The sequence below is a fragment of the Phlebotomus papatasi genome, chromosome 2, assembly GCF_024763615.1.
Source record: "Phlebotomus papatasi isolate M1 chromosome 2, Ppap_2.1, whole genome shotgun sequence".
Lineage (NCBI taxonomy): Eukaryota > Metazoa > Arthropoda > Insecta > Diptera > Psychodidae > Phlebotomus > Phlebotomus papatasi.
In genome coordinates, this window is record NC_077223.1 from 45,361,746 (window position 1) to 45,378,831 (window position 17,086).

Here is a 17,086-nt window from a genome sequence, read left to right on the forward strand (position 1 = left end):
TAAGCCCAGATAATCTTACGGTAGCTGAGATTCTTTACAGGTGACCTTGAAATGCGTGCAACTCGGGGTGCTTGCAACTCGGAATGCGTGAAATTTCGATTAGGAGTTGAATTTCCAGGGTAAAGAATCGCGTCGAGCCAATTTCATCCATTTTGACTGCCGAGAACAGTTTACTCGACGCGATTCTTTACCCCCAAAATTCAATTCACAATCGAATTTTCAAGTATTCCGAGTTGCAAGCACCCCGAGTTGCACGCATTTCGAGGTCACCTGTAAAGAATCTCAGCTTACATAAGCTTATCTGGGCTTATCACTGGTCATTTACTACATATTTAGGCCTTTAAGTGGTCTTCAAAGGTTTAGCCCAGTTCCTGAAGGTTTAAAAATCCTAAATAGCATTCTGGTTTTTGAAAATCTTATTGTTTATTTGCTTTCAATATTTAATCCTAAATCAAATTTTTTTCAAAAACCTTGACCAACAATAAGTAGGCTAAGTTTTACGTCTGAAGCCTGCATTACGCTTAAGGCGCTTAAACTCCAAATAGACTCAAACCGATCCTCGAGATTTTCTTACTGTAAAATTTTTTTTACCATCTGGGGAAAGGAGGGGTTGGTTGTCTTTGCTGTAAATGGATGAAATAGACTCTAGGATCCTCTCTACAACATTCAAGTGAAAGGAGGTGATAGTATTGTCTTTGATAACATTTTTCAGTACCGGTTAATTTGACCCGGTATGGTAGGAATAGGTATATAAAAATCTCGGTAGGTTTAGTGTTAAGCGCATGGAATAAAGGTTTTTTTTCCATCAATATCTCTCACCTTATATTTGGTCTCCAAAATTTTACGTGCTAAATATTCTGAAGGATCAGCCTGAGTCTATTTGGATCTTTACTTATTGGTGTATAATTGTAGTTATTATTACAGATTGACATAGAGGCCATTTACAAAGAATTCCGAAAATTATAAACGAATTTATCTAATTACCGTAAATGCGGGTGTCTTTAACACCCTCCTGTTCGTAAGCTCTTCTTCTAGAACTTAAGTATAGTCTTTACTGATCCAGTCTACCACGTCTGATCGGTGAGAACCGGTCTTAAACATTTATTAAAGAAAAGCTTGCAAACAGAAGGGGATCAAAATCACCCGCCAGAGAAGGGGACAAATTTGCACACACTTACGGTATAAATGATTTGGGACAATACAATCCTAAATTCAATGCAGCGAGACCTCATTGTAACCCCTTAGTAACCCATGCCAATCCATTGCTACGTACAAGGGCCTCTCGACATTAATTTTTTCATACGTTTTTGCATAGAAGCACTGAAACTTGATGGCAAGTTTTTTTCTAATAAGAATTGACTTATCAGTTTGATATATTTAGAAATTGTGCGTTAAAAGCCATCTAAAAATATATATTTTATAATGTTCGCCGAAATAATACAAGAACTACAAGCAAATTTGTTTCAGTCGCGGTGCAATATCTGCAAAATTTTTACAAGGAAAAGTGAAAAATAGCTTAACTTTTTATTAGGCTTGATGGTACCCTGACTAGGCACAAATTTCGGCCTAGGCAATATGATTTGAATTGTCCCAATCACGATTTTCAGAGAATTGTAATATTTTAAACTCGAAAAACCTTTAAAATTATAAGATGGTAGTAATCTACGTCACATCGCATTGTTCGCCTAGGTAAACCTTTAAACATATTTGAAAGCGATTTAAAATTGAAGCCGGCTTTTGTAATTTCACAAACAGGTTTTTTTTTCTCGTTGTGAAAAAGATTGGGAAAATTACAGTCAGCGAACCCATCTCAGGGTTGACTTATAAGGGAAACGAAATCCTTAAGCATTTATCTCTTACCGTTCTGCCTCTAACTTTGGTAATGTACATACGGACAGGTAAACATGATGGTGATATTAAGAAGCTTTCCAAAAAATCAGGTTCTCGGAATTTATTTGTAATATTTATTATTTATTATTATATTAATATTTAATAGTGGTAAATTTAGAGATATATTAAAATTTGCTATGGACTTTTTTTTAATTATCTTAAAAATATAGATAGAGTAATTTAAGGATATTACTCTATCTGTTGAGTTCGGGTAATAAAAGTCCAAATAAAAGGATTATTGTAACCAACGTGTTTTAATTTAATACATTCTATACAATTTGTCATCGCCATAATATTAAGTAAAACTTTAAAAATATCTTTAAGATCGGCATCTTACTAAAATTTAAACAATTTGTTATTATTTTATTAAACAACTTATTGAATGATTTATTTTTATTTTGAAAGTTATTATACTTAAACTTGAACTTTAAAAGAAATCGATATAAGTAATAAATTAATTATATTTTCGAATGAAGAGATGGAACTTTAAGAACATCATAGGTCATCGATCAGGAGAAGAAGGAAAAGTTTTATTTTAAAAGAATACTGTTAGATGAGGATTTTAGCATAAAAGTTGATGGTGAAATTACGCAAATTACAAAAGCTATATTCCAAACAAAATTTTATTCAAAAACTGGTACACATTTGCCTTTTGCAGTGTCCAGAGGAGAAGTCCACGAAGCAGCCCGTGGAATTATCAACAGAACTCATGTTGGCCTGCACTGTAGCTCTTTCTCCCACCTTCACGATGAAGCAGTCACACCCAAAATTGCTGGACCGCCTTCCCGATGTCATGAGGTGAGTACGAAGAGAACAGAGACAGAGACGAGTTAGATTTGTGCATGAGTGGAAGAAGTTGAGGCGAAAATGTATGGTTTTTGAGACTTGCGCACCCGAAAGCCACCCTCTTACCCTCCCCTTAAAGCTCAACAATTGAATCTCCCCAGGCATCCAATGTTTCCCTTTTCACTCATCCTCTACCCCTCAGAAAACTTGTGGGGAAAATTGGGCAATAGAACTTGTGCGTACTTTAAGGGGGATACCCTGAGAAATCTCACCACCTTTAAGAACTCTCACCCAAAAGTTTAGCTCTTTAAATACTCCATGAAATCACACTTGAAGACACATTCTACAAGCAAAAAAAAAAGAAGAAATGTTCTATAACAAAATTGATCCGGTGAACATTCTTCCATTTACGGATGGAGTTTTTGAAGAGTTACCAAAGCAAAAAAGAAATAGAATTTACCAAATATATTCATAATCATCAATGTTGTCGGAAAGGTGTAGGGAGAGCGGTGTAACGGGAAGGGTGATACAAAAAAGAGCATCAGGAGCTCGATAGTTTTGAAATGTGCTTGAGTGACGTGAATGGAAAGGGATCACCCTCCTTCAATTTTACTTCCAATTACACGGTGCGACAAAATTTACCTTTTTGTGGGTGTCTTTGACGAGAGTGCCAAAACTTGTTAGAGGGTCATTTAAGGACCTCAAATCTGCAATCCGTTTGTCCGGGTCACCTCTAGATTTTTTTGAAAAAGCATATTTAGTTTTTTGATGTTTTATAAAATTCAAAAATTCATATCTCCGGTTCTAATTATCCGGTGGTAGTCACATAAAGCTAAACTGACGCGTAATTTCATCCTCTATAACTCTTGTGAACATATCAAGCATCTACGATGAAAATGAAGTATATTTTTTAAAGATTTTTTGAAAAAGGGCACCTAAAATGGTGCATTTTTCTGTTTTTTTTCCATCTTCTAGTAATTTTCCCACTTTAATAGAGCATTTTATATGTCAAATAACTATGCCTAAAAGTTAGAGAATTTAATATTCTCTCATATCTTTTTGGTTTGAATTTTCTATCCTAATTCGTTTATTCACAATAATTTATTGAAAATAAAATGCATTATTATAAAAATAAAATCTCTTATTATATATAATTATTTGGTATCTTTGTCTAACCTACTGAAGAGCACTCTCTTTTGCACTCTCACTTACACATTTCATATAAAAAGAGGCGAAATGAAAAAAAGAGACATATATAGAAATAGAGAGAGAAGAATAGCTGTTATGAGTGCCAAAAAACTATTCATCTCTCTTTATTTCTATATACGTCTCTTTTTTTCATTTCGCCTCTTTTTATATGAAATGTGTAAGTGAGAGTGCAAAAGAGAATGCTCTTCAGTAGGTTAGACAAAGATACCAAATAACTATATATAATAAGAGATTTTATTTTTATAATAATGCATTTTATTTTCAATAAATTATTGTGAATAAACGAATTAGGATAGAAAATTCAAACCAAAAAGATATGAAAGAATATTAAATTCTCTAACTTTTAGGCATAGTTATTTGACATATAAAATGCTCTATTAAAGTAGGAAAATTACTAGAAGATGGAAAAAACACAGAAAAGTGCACCATTTTAGGTGCCCTTTTTCAAAAAATCTTTAAAAAATATACTTTATTTTCATCGTAGATGCTTGATATGTTCACAAGAGTTATAGAGGATGAAATTACGCGTCAGTTTAGCTTTATGTGACTAACATCGGATAATTAGAACCGGAGATATGGATTTTTGAATTTTATAAAACAGCAAAAAACAAAAAAAATGCTTTTCCAAAAAAATCAGAGGTGACCCGGACAAACAGATTGCAGATTTGAGGTCCTTAAATGACCATCTAACAAGTTTTGGCACTCTCGTCAAAGACACCCACAACGTGTCGCACAGTGTTATTATGCACATATGGAAATTTATTTAAAAATTAGGAAAACTCATGGGATTCAACCTTCACACATTTCTGATGCCTTGTGCATCAATTGTTATGCTCTAGCGCTGAAAGACTTGTATTTTAGGGGCATCAAACTGGATTTCTATTGATGAGTTAGTAGGAAATTTTGTGAAAACTTTGACAAGAATGTTTCATCGAAACAATGATGAAGAAAAATTTGTCGGAGTAATTGAATTCATAAAAGTTTAAGCCCTTTGCAATTTTTTTCATATTGGAATGAAAAAGGAGATAATCAACTCAAAATATTCCCATTTTTGTTAAATTTCAGCTAATAAAAATTAGTTACTGATTCATTAGCAGTTAAGATTGAATGTAGACTTTTTCGAATTTATAAACTTTTTAAATCAAAGTTATTGTACTCTATAAGTTATAGCTAGTTTTTTACATATCTTTATTTACATGTTCGGATACGTTAAAATATACCCGAAAATGAAAAAAAAATATTGGAGTCGTTTTCTAAATAAACCGATCAATGGGAACAGGGCGAAAAGAAAAATGTCCTATTCCATCCCTTCCTTATAGCCTCTACACACTAGAGATATTTTTGTCGACATTTGCCAGATTTTCCTACACAATCGTAGACAATTTGCTTCAATATGGACATATATTTCTCTATTGTGTAAAGGCCATTTGATAATACACACTTACGGAGGGAGTCACTAAATATTGACAGTCAATATCTAATACTGTTTGTCCTCTAGGCCGTAAAAGTATCTAGGACAAAAAAACCGAAAAAAGAATTTATTGCCGAAAATGTTCCAATTGAACAATGATTAGGAGCAATGTAATCTAATTGGAAATGTTAATACTTCTCAATTATGTTCGATTTTAGTCAAATCGGTTCTATGCCCTGTATTGTTCTAACTTTGACTTTATAAAATCGAAATTTCGAATACTCTGTTATACTGCTGAAAGTTGAAACTGTTCGGGTTACACTGATTTACTGTTTCGACTCAAAACCTGAAAAATTTTCGGACTAGGTATAATGCTCTTGTGTTTGAGTTCAAGCAATAAAATATGTGACGAATATTCAATGGATTTAAAAAAGGATATTGCAATAATTCTTAACATTTTGTGAACAATGGTGTTTAATAAAGCTTACGGATTACTTTATAGCTATATAAAATTTACCAATTCTGTAAAATTAATAAATTAGCACTAATTTATTGTATAATATTTGAGAGGATTTTGATTGGACCATTTCAGGTGTTAAATAGGACTTTAGCAATGTGGAAGGAATTACAATAAAAATTTTTATTAAGTAATTTCAATTGAGTAAATTAATGAATTTTGACCACTCAAAAACCTAATTTTATTAGTCAACTCAATTTTGACCAGAAAAAAATTGGATTTGGTCAGTAATGCTATCGGCACACCTTTTAGATCAGGAAAATTTCATAAAGTCAAAATTCACATTCCTGTATTCTTCAAAGGTTGTACATGTCTATCTTACTCTTTCGCACTTTTCTTCTTCTTTTAAATATCACACCAAATTAAATTTAGTTCAGTTCAATTTTGAGATCGAAAATGTGGAATGAGTGGGATAGACATATGAAAATCTTTTGAGAATTAAAGAGCAGTGAATTTTTACTTTATGAAATTTTCGTGATTTAAGAGATGTGCCAGAGCCATAAATGAATTTATCTTGCTCCACAAAGAATTATTTTTAATCAGTAAAAAAAAACGAATTTCGGCACATCTTTTAGATCAAGAAAATTTCATGAAATCAAAATTTACATTCCTTTCCTTCTGAAATGTTTTACAAATGTCCATCCCACACTTTCGCACTCAAAATTGGATTGAACTGAATTGAATTTGGTTTGATGTTTAAATTAATCACTTTTGGTCAGCAAAAAAAAATAAATTTTGGGAGTAAAGAAAATTGATTTATTGAAAATTGAATTTTGATTAGGTTAAAAAAAAAGTGGCGAGTAATAAAAATATTAATGGCTCCTGCATACCTATTAGATCAGGAAAATTTCATAAAGTCGAAATTCACATCCCTTTCTTTCTTTCTTAAAAGTTTCGCATATGTCTATCCTACTCTTTCGCACTTTTCTTCTTATTTTGAACATCACACCAAATTAAACTTTGTTCAATCTAATTTTGAGTCCGTAAGAGCGGAACAAACTTATGCAAGTCTTTTGCGAATGAAACAGAAGTGAATTTAGATTTCATGAAATTATATATCGAGCAAAAGGTGTGCCGAAGGCATAAGTAACAAAAGCATGTGGAAAATCAAATTTGCCAATAATTTCTAAAAGTTTTACAGCTACTGACAGTGCGAAAATATTTTCTTGATATTTCTAATCCAAAATTAAAAAAAAAACAATTTAATTCTATATAAATATTTTTAATTTCAGATTTTTCAAACGATTTTCAAATGAATTTAAATTGTATTTGTGTATTAAACAAGTTTTCGCATTGTATTGTTTGGATCCTATTTGGATCAATTAAGCGTAAAAATCATTCCAACTGGTAAGCCCAGTCCTATTTCCCAGGGACATTATTGAATTTCTATTAAAACGTATATAGAATCGAAAGAGAATGAAAACCACAAAATAATGGATGTTTGAGTGAAAAGTTGGGGAAACAGTGAAACTTTACTGTTTTTCTAATTTGACTCTTTTTAGCACTTAATTTTGTTCCTTTTTTTTCATTCACTCTGTGTGTGTATTAATTTAATTTCGTAGATAAATAGAGAAGCTTATTGTTTTACTTTGGAAAAAGAGGAACTGACAGAAGACACAAAAGTCTGTTATGCTGGAAATTTAAATGAAAATTAAATTTTATCCATTATGGTTGAGTATATGTAAAGTTCAAATATTGTCATTTGCGAAAATTAAACTTTTAGGATGGAATTTTTAAAATATTTTGTGTGAAATTGAAATAGATTTTTTTGTTGAATTTTAAAGACAATGAATAGAAGAAAAATTGATGATTCATTTGGCAAAAAGAAAAGTTGTATATATGCTTTGGGATTGGGCCACCAAGTGAGACGATTTTTTTTTTGGAATTTTCTTTTTAACATTAAGTGAACCAGGAGGAATATTTCACGTGTCAGTATGGCATACAAAGTGTCAGGGTGTTATTGGACAACGCTTTTCTTCAATTTTTGCCCACACAAGTTGAATGTCTGGCAACCAGAAATAAATACAAGAATTTCCTCTCAAACCAGATGGATTTTATCACTGAAATCAAATACTGAATTCGATAGTTATTTTCTCCTTCGTCTCAATATTCGCTTTTTTTGCCACCCTCTATGGTAATTAGATAATTATATATCGAACAACTATCTATGTCTAAAATTATGACAACTTGTCATACAAAACTTCCTGCATCACTGTTAAAAATTCCTCCAGGCACAGGAGTGGTTGCATCTGGTGAATTTTCCATTATGGAAAGAGTTAGACAGTGGCATTTGATGAACAAGGAACTCGCAGGAGGATTGTATACCAGAGGCAGAGGGCCAACTGGAATAATAATAAATTGAATAGTGAGGTTGTGTGGTGGGATGAGTGAGATATCATAAGCCAAAAAATGTGATTTTAATAGAGACACTGAATCGGCAACATACTGCGAGGAGTGATTTGATATTTATTTACACACAGTATGATCATCCTTCTGTCATACTTTTGTCTGCTCATTTTTGCCCTCCACATCGTTTCATTTTCATATGCAGACACACGAATTGTTCATCTCACCCTCCAGGACAATCAATCCCCTTTTTATTATCAAGTGATACAGCAAAGAGAATTAGAAAGAGAAAATAATTTTTAAGTATGATTTTATGTGACCCTTATTTAAATTTGAATTATTTACCCAACACAGGGTGGCACGTGGATAAAATCATTTCATAATAACTTGAACCTTAGACATGTATGATAGAACAATTTGGATATAATACCTTAAGTTTAAGATATGATCAGTTTCAAAGCCCGTTGTCATAAATGAACTTGCTTTTTTATCTGCATTGGATGCAAACGATGATTCAATATTGTCTCTTGCATGAAATATTGATATAAAAGAAATGCAGATACGACAATGGTCGATGCTTATTTATTTGGAGTAATTATATTATAATAATAAGCTGAAGTTAGACGGAGAGATAAATAATGTTTTTTTTATTAACAAATGCTTTAATAGCGCAAAATTTCACAATTGTTTGCTTGTTGCGTCCACTGCCATCTTAGCGTTGGTATGCAACCTTTCAAGCAAAAACGGCGGAAAACTCTTTTACAGATTGTGTAAGTTCATCAATGTGAACCTCTACACAATATTCCTCTCGGTGGCAGCCAAAATCCCGAAAAGGCCAAAATTCCGAATGTTCAAAATCTTGAGAGGGACGAAATCGACGACTCAGAATATAAGTCGAACAACTCGATTTTTTTCAAAAGGAGAATGGTCAAAAGTATATGGGCGCTGGTCCCGGAATCGCCACAAACGAGAGTAGGCGCATTTTGTAGGTACTGATATAAGATTGAAAAATTGCCGGGACCCAGGACGATAAACGTTGGGAGTCCTTCTAAAATGGCCTTTATCCTTCCGAAAAATCGTTGTTTTGACTACGAATTACGCAAGAACGACTAAAGCGATCTTGATGAAATTCGGTATAGGGTCAGTGTATGACTTAAAGTTTTTATCCATGCATACCACCCTCTCCCCCCACCCTCCATTCTGACAGCCCCCATACAAAATGGGGGCACTTTACCTTATAACTCCTTTCTAAGACGATGTAGAAAGCTGAAATTCGACAAGGGAACAAAGCTTAGGGAAGACTTTTAAACCATGTATAATATCTCCCTCCTCTGTCCCCCTTTCTGGTAGCCCTCATACAAAATGAGAGCATTTCACCTTATAACTCCTTTCTGAGAAAATATAGAAAGTTGAAATACAGCTTGGGAACAAGTCTTAAAGAAGACTTTTTAACCATACTGCCCAAACTCTTCGTCCATCACCCCTTCTGGTAACCCCCATACAAAATGAGAGCATTTCACCTAATAACTCCTTTCTAAGAGGAGGCAGAAAGCTGTAATTCGACTAGATGTCTATAAATGCATATAAAATCTAGAAAATTATTGTTAACGTTATTAGTTATTCATTTTTTTCATTCTTTTACAAACCAACTACTTCTTCTCAGAAAGGAGGTCAAAATGTTCTCATTTTGTATGGGATTACTAGAAGGGGTGGTGGAGGAGCGGGTTAACATGCATAGTTGAAAAGTCGTCCATAAGTTTTGTTCCCTTGTTGAATATCAGCTTTCTACATCCTCTTAGAAAGGAGTTATAAGGTAAAGTGCCCCCATTTTGTATGAGGGCTACCAGAACGGAGGGTGGAGGGAGGGGGTGGTATGCATAAATAAAAAGTTTAAAACATACACTGACCCTATACCGAATTTCATCAAGATCGCTTTAGCAGTTCTTGTATAATTCGTTGTCAAAACAATGATTTTTCGGAAGGATAAGGGCCTCTTTTACAAGGACTTCCAACATTTATCGTCCTGGGTCCCGGCATTTTTCTCAACCTTATATCAATATCTTCAAAATGCGTCTACTCTAATGTTTGTATGAAGATGAACCAGCGCCCATATACTTTTGATCATTCTTCATCATTGTGAAAAATAGTTTTTGTGCTCTAGAACTGTTCCTCCATGGTTTAGAACATTGATCCCAGAACAAAAGTTGTTACCTATACTAATGTCTATCCAATGACATAGGTCCCGTTTGTGGCGATTCCGGGACCGGATTTGACCATTCTCCTTTGTTTTATTCGCTTTTTGGATACTTCTTTATACCCTCTACCTTCCCTGTGAATATTATACTTGAAAGATAATTATTTTTAAAGTTATAGAGATTTTAAATGTCAAAAATCTTATACTCTGCATGTGAAATCTCAGCTTCAAATCGCTCTCCTGTAAAATTTGCCTACTGCGAGTTATTCGTTTCTTATTCTGAGCGATCGAAATTATATGGGGGAAAATGTTTAGAATAATTTTCCAAGACTCAGAAGATTTCCTGTGGTTTTCCTGTTGTCCCACAGAAGTGGGAGTAGCTATGACACTTTTAACAATTCTGGATTTTGGCTTTCGGAATTTTGACCGGGACCCTATTCCTCTTTACCTCCCCATCCGTAGAATTTCTTAAATATATTTTTTAGTTTTTTTTTAAACTATATTTCATTATTCGTCATGAATTTTAAATAACAACACTGGTAAAAATAAAAGGATCAAATTGATCCAAGTTTGATCCTTTTGCAAAGGCTGGATCAAATATTTCTTTCTTTGAATGCACATTTATTATAATAGAACATGTTAATTTGGTCCATCCTTTGAAAAAGGATCATATATTTGGATCATTTTGATCCTTTTATTTTTACAAGTGAATTAGTGGAATCGTTTGACGTTGTTATTCAATAATATTCAATAAATTTATTGCATTCAGCTTGAAACCTAGGTAAAAATCTATCTATCAAAGAAATCTATTAAAATCTTCCCAAAATTATGTTACAATAAAATTTTCTTGACAATTTTTATTTTATTAATAGTTGTAGTATTTCAGGCTCTATGCAAGGGAAGTAAATGTTGAAAAACTTTAGAATCCATTGTCTTTTAAATTGCAGTCTTTGTACATAATAAGAGCGTAGGCTTTCTATCAGCAATTTCCTAAATTCGATTCTCACATCAAAATGAATGACCCTCGATGTAATGTTAAAGGTAAAATTTGGAATCCTGGACAAACGAGATAAACCAATTTGGTTAGAAATTTTAAAATGAAATTCTAATGAGCTGGAAACTACTTAAATAATCTTCGAACTACCTTAGAATTACGTAATTATTAATTATTAGGGGAGACCGGGGTACAATTAGCCGGGGGCAGAAGTAGACAGTGGATTTTTCTCGGTTCCCTTAAAATGTACCTTGAGCAAAGTATTTTTTAATGAAAGTAGGAACACATCCCCATATTCCCAGAAATATTTATAAGTCTGATCCTGTTGTCCTACAATTTAGAAGCATTTTTACAAAATGGGTATGAAACTGCAGTTTTGATGTTTCAGTTTTTGGACCATCATTTGGTTTTCTGAGTTTGTAGTCAAGATTTCATAGTTTTACCTCGTTTCTGGTTTCATAAACCTAATTAAAAAATATTTTTCACTTGGATAATAATTATCCAATTTTTTATATAAGATGAAAAACACTAAAACAGCCCTCGGGGCAGTTGTAGCCACTCTTCCGTGGCCGGATAAAACCATCAATGATTTTTCACTAATACATGGATAATTGTTAGATGAAAGAGTACTATTGATATTCCAAGCAATATTGCCATTCGGCTGAAAAATTTGCGAAATAGATTTTTTCAGGATATTTTCATCAATTTTGCCGCAATTACAAAAATGTCATAAAAAATCGGCTAAAGCCATTTTCATTAAATCAAGTGACATATTTAGCATCAGTGGGCTTCAATGCATAAAGCGAAATAATATTTGGTATCTCCAGTTTAAAATTTCGTCTGAAAAACTGGTGGCAATTAGTACCCCAAAAATGGCTATATCTATCCAGGCCGGGGCAAGTGTAGCCAATGTGTCATACTTTTTTCATTATCTTCTCTAGGAAAAGCCAAGGATTTGAGAGCTCTGAACTATACGGTTTTATACAGCCAATATCTTAATGCTACTTATGAAACATAAAAACATTAGACAAACTTTATCATTTTTTCACAAATCATGCGCGAAAAAAAGCTTCATTTGCTGGCTAATTCTACCCCTGTCTCCCCTACTTAATTTTCGAAGTCTGATGATCCAAATTGTTTTTCGCAATTTTATGTTATACGCCCCTGTGAGTTATTATACCGGAAAGTTAATTATTCTCAACTCAAAGATATAGAGGTCCTATCCTATCTTAAAAATCCTATACTCAGCATGTAAAATCTCAGCTTGAAAACGTTCTCCTATAAAGTTGGCCATTTGACTTATTCGTTTTATATTCTGAGCTGTCGATTTGTAAATGCTACAACGATTTAGAAGAGGACACACTATGTCTTGCTCCTGGTTAATGTATAAAATCACTCGTTCTGGCAACGCGAGAAGATTTAATTAAGCAACTTTTTAAAATATTATTTACCAAATAAAGTAAACGAGAGACGAAACAGTGAATAACAGGATAGACTGGAGTAGAATTAGTTAATGGTAAAATTAGCCATTGCATTGGGTTGTTATAGTTTTCCTTTGAAAGAATATTGAGCAAATTACTTTTTATTCAGAGTCATTACCTCCCTTTCTTCATTTAAATATTTAGCAGTCTGATTGAAGGGATTGAAGCATTTTTTTTTTTACATATTATAGACAAAGAAAAATTTCATTAGCTGGCTAATTTGCCCCGGACTCCCCTATAACGATTTTGAGTTTTCTGAACACCCTCTCCCATTCCTCGTTTCTTTCTACAGATCGATTCATTCATTATTTTTATTCATTACTCTTTTTTCCAATTTATAAAAATTAGAAATTTTGGAAAAAATGCAATATAAAAATTTGAAAATGGAAATTTTTGAAATGTCTCAAAAATTCTTCCCCGTTTTTCTGAGATTCTTTTATAGTTCAAAGCTAAAAAGTTCTTTATAGCACATTTTCTAGTCAATTAAGACGAACTTAAATTCCAGTAAAAGCTTTTATATAATAACACTGTGCGACACGTTGTGGGTGTCTTTGACGAGAGTGGCAAAACTTGTTAGAGGGTCATTTAAGGACCTCAAATCTGCAATCTGTTTGTCCGGGTCACCTCTGATTTTTTTGGAAAAGCATTTTTTTGTTTTTTGCTGTTTTATAAAATTCAAAAATCCATATCTCCGGTTCTAATTATCCGATGGTAGTCACATAAAGCTAAACTGACGCGTAATTTCATCCTCTATAACTCTTGTGAACATATCAAGCATCTACGATGAAAATGAAGTATATTTTTTAAAGATTTTTTGAAAAAGGGCACCTAAAATGGTGCATTTTTCTGTGTTTTTTTCCATCTTCTAGTAATTTTCCCACAATAATAGAGCATTTTATATGTCAAATAACTATGCCCAAAAGTTAGAGAATTTAATATTCTTTCATATCTTTTTGGTTTAAATTTTCTATCCTAATTCGTTAATTCACAATAATTTATTGAAAATAAAATGCATTATTATAAAAATAAAATCTCTTATTATATATAATTATTTGGTATCTTTGTCTAACCTACTGAAGAGCATTCTCTTTTGCACTCTCACTTACAAATTTCATATAAAAAGAGGCGAAATGAAAAAAAGAGACGTATATAGAAATAAAGAGAGAAGAATAGTTTTTTGGCACTCATAACAGCTATTCTTCTCTCTCTATTTCTAAATATGTCTCTTTTCTTTCATTTCACCTCTTTTTATATGAAATGTGTAAGTGAGAGTGCAAAAGAAAATGCTCTTCAGTAGGTTAGACAAAGATACTAATATAATTATGTATAATAAGAGATTTTAATGCACTTTATTTTCAAGAAATTATTGTGAATATACGAATTATGATAGAAAATTCAAACCAAAAGAAAATGAAAGAATATTAAATTCTCTAACTTTTAGGCATAGTTATTTGACATATAAAATGCTCTATTAAAGTGGGAAAATTACTAGAAGATGGAAAAAACACAGAAAAATGCACCATTTTAGGTGCCCTTTTTCAAAAATTTTTTAAAAAATATACTTTAATTTCATCGTAGATGCTTGATATGTTCACAAGAGTTATAGAGGATGAAATTACGCGTCAGTTTAGCTTTATGTGACTACCACCGGATAATTAGAACCGGAGATATGAATTTTTGAATTTTATAAAACAGCAAAAAACAAAAAATGCTTTTCCAAAAAAATCTAGAGGTGACCCGGACAAATGGTTTGCAGATTTGAGGTCCTTAAATGACCCTCTAACAAGTTTTGGCACTCTCGTCAAAGACACCCACAAAAAGGTAAATTTTGTCGCACCATGTAATCAATGATCCGTACCCGGTTCAAATAGCATATGAATTTATTATTTGAATGACTCATCAGAAGAAAAACTTTACGAAATGCAAGAATTTGAGAAAACTATAATTTACTTCATGCGTTGGACCTTTAAAGAATTAATTATCGCAATATTTAAATTAAAACAAATTTTTATCTTTTATTTTTCTCAAATCCCAAACCGTATCTTTAAAATTTTAATTATAAAACATAAATCATGTAGAAAAATTTAAACACGTAAACTTTTAGTTCGGCTATCAACTAAAATCTGGTTTGCCTCATAAAAAAATTTTTCTCCTTTTTTTTCCTTTAATTTTTGTGTCACCCTGTGCAGACTGATACCAAATGTTGGTTAATAGAAATTTGCGACATGTGCAAACAATGAAGATGAGTCAATCAAATGCAGCGGAGAAAGAGCAGAAAGAATATGTAGATAGAGAGGACTAGTAGATAAAGTTTGAAGGAGAGATGAATGTAGAAAAGGGGCTTAATATGGGTATTTTAAATGTACCATGAATAATCTACACGCATCATTATGTGATCATCATCAATTTTACACTCTCAGCATGGTGCCATCGCAGAACAAGAGTGAGCCCCATGAAGCTTCTTATGAACCACAAATTTGGCCCATTCAGAATGGGAAATGCTGAAATTTTTACACCTTTCCAGCTGCTTCTGGAATTTATTATATTGCCACTACTGGGATTTCTTTTTTCTCCACTGTCCTTGTTAAATATTTTGACATCTCAATTATATATTACAATTCCTGGAAAATCTCTAGGTCATCGGGCTTCTCTGTGATATTTAGAGAGAGAGATTTTAAATGAAGGGAAATTTGTGGTTGTTTTTGAAGATTGAAACTAAGGTGGTAATATAATATTAATTAGTTTAGTAGAGATACCTGCACGAAAAAAAGAAATGGTAGTAGCTCTATCTTACAAGGAAGCAAGAGTTAAAAGGGTAGAGGGTTAAGTAACATCCTGCGGGTGAATCACACCCCAATTTTCGGGTATCTCCCTCAGGATTTCTCTCACTCCTCTCAATCCCATTTCATGTCCCTCCAGGCTCAATCTCTCACTGGGGTTTTACCTTCTGTTTTTGGGAGGTATTAAATCGCACTAGCTCAAGGCATTATTTGCATTTCATTATACAATTTCTCAAAAGCCACATTCAACTCTGTGCAAACGAGAATCACTTGATGAAGATGTTAATTTTACAGTGATTCATTATTTAGTAGGGGATAAGTTTTATTTGAAGTCGAAAAGGAATAAAAGTCATATGAAATTTCTTTGAGTTTAATTTTGGTTTGAATTTTTTAATTGTAATGGCTTCTGCACACCTTTTAGGTCAGGGAAATTCCATAAAATCGAAATGCACATCCCTTTTTTTCCTTAAAAATTTCTCATATGTCTATCTTACTCTTTCACACTCTTCTTCTTTTTTTGAACGTCACACCAAAGTAATTTAGTTCAGTCCAATTTTGAATACGAAAGAGTGAGACAGACTTACGCAAATCTTTTTAGAAAGAAAAGGATGCGAATTTTGATTTCATAAAATTGTATCGATCTAAAAGGTGTGCCGGAGGCATAAGAACTCAAGGGCCTTGACAGATCTGAGGATTAGCCGAGAGACGGCTTAGCGTAATTTTATTCGAAATAATGGTTAAACTTCATTTCCATAATTTTCCTTTAAGTCGTCTCTCGGCTTAAGTCGTAAGTGTGTCTAGGGCATAAGACCTGTATGTGTAGACTTTATAGTAAACGGCGGCAAACGTAATATTTTTCATATAAATTTTTATATGATAAATATCTTATTGATGAATTTAAAATAATAAAATCAAAGTTAAATATTTCTCTTATTGCAATACTTATTTAATACTTTATTTTAATATTAAATTAATTCCTTTTTATTTCGTAATTCTGTAAGTCGGGGGCTCTTTCCCCAGAAGTTTCCGAATTCATATAAATTAATGTAGTAACGCCATTATAAGTTTACTTCTTGATTTACTTAAGGGAATTAAAAAGAACCTTGCAGTGGTGCAATGAAAGGGAAATTTGTATCACTGATCCTTTGATCGAATTTAATCTATGAAGCATAACATGGACAGATGTCGAAATATCCTACCAGATAGATTTTCAATCTGTATTTATTTCTTGTCCCCCGATTGAATTTCATTGACAATTGTGAGTCATTTTGAGCGGGAACAAGCCATTGAGAGACCGTGGAGACTCTCGTTAAGTGTGCTAAACAATGCAATTGAGTATATCAATTGGTGCCCTTTTACACGCGAGACTTCTCCATGACATAACAGTCAAAGAATCACCGCCAAATGAATGGTTTTACCACTCAAAAGACCCTTTGTAGGCATATTGAGTGTATTTTGAGACAAGTTGCGCCTATAGG

The 17,086-nt window shown here is 32.8% G+C and overlaps 1 protein-coding gene across 1 annotated transcript in view; it reads left to right on the forward strand.

Moving 5' to 3' along the window:
• The window catches only part of LOC129801247 (S phase cyclin A-associated protein in the endoplasmic reticulum), a 39,754-nt gene that overhangs the window by 10,054 nt on the left and 12,614 nt on the right, over positions 1-17,086 (forward strand). The window contains exon 10 of the mRNA XM_055846128.1: positions 2,549-2,688. Coding sequence (XP_055702103.1) covers positions 2,549-2,688 — 140 coding nt within the window. The remainder of the gene's footprint in view (positions 1-2,548; positions 2,689-17,086) is intronic.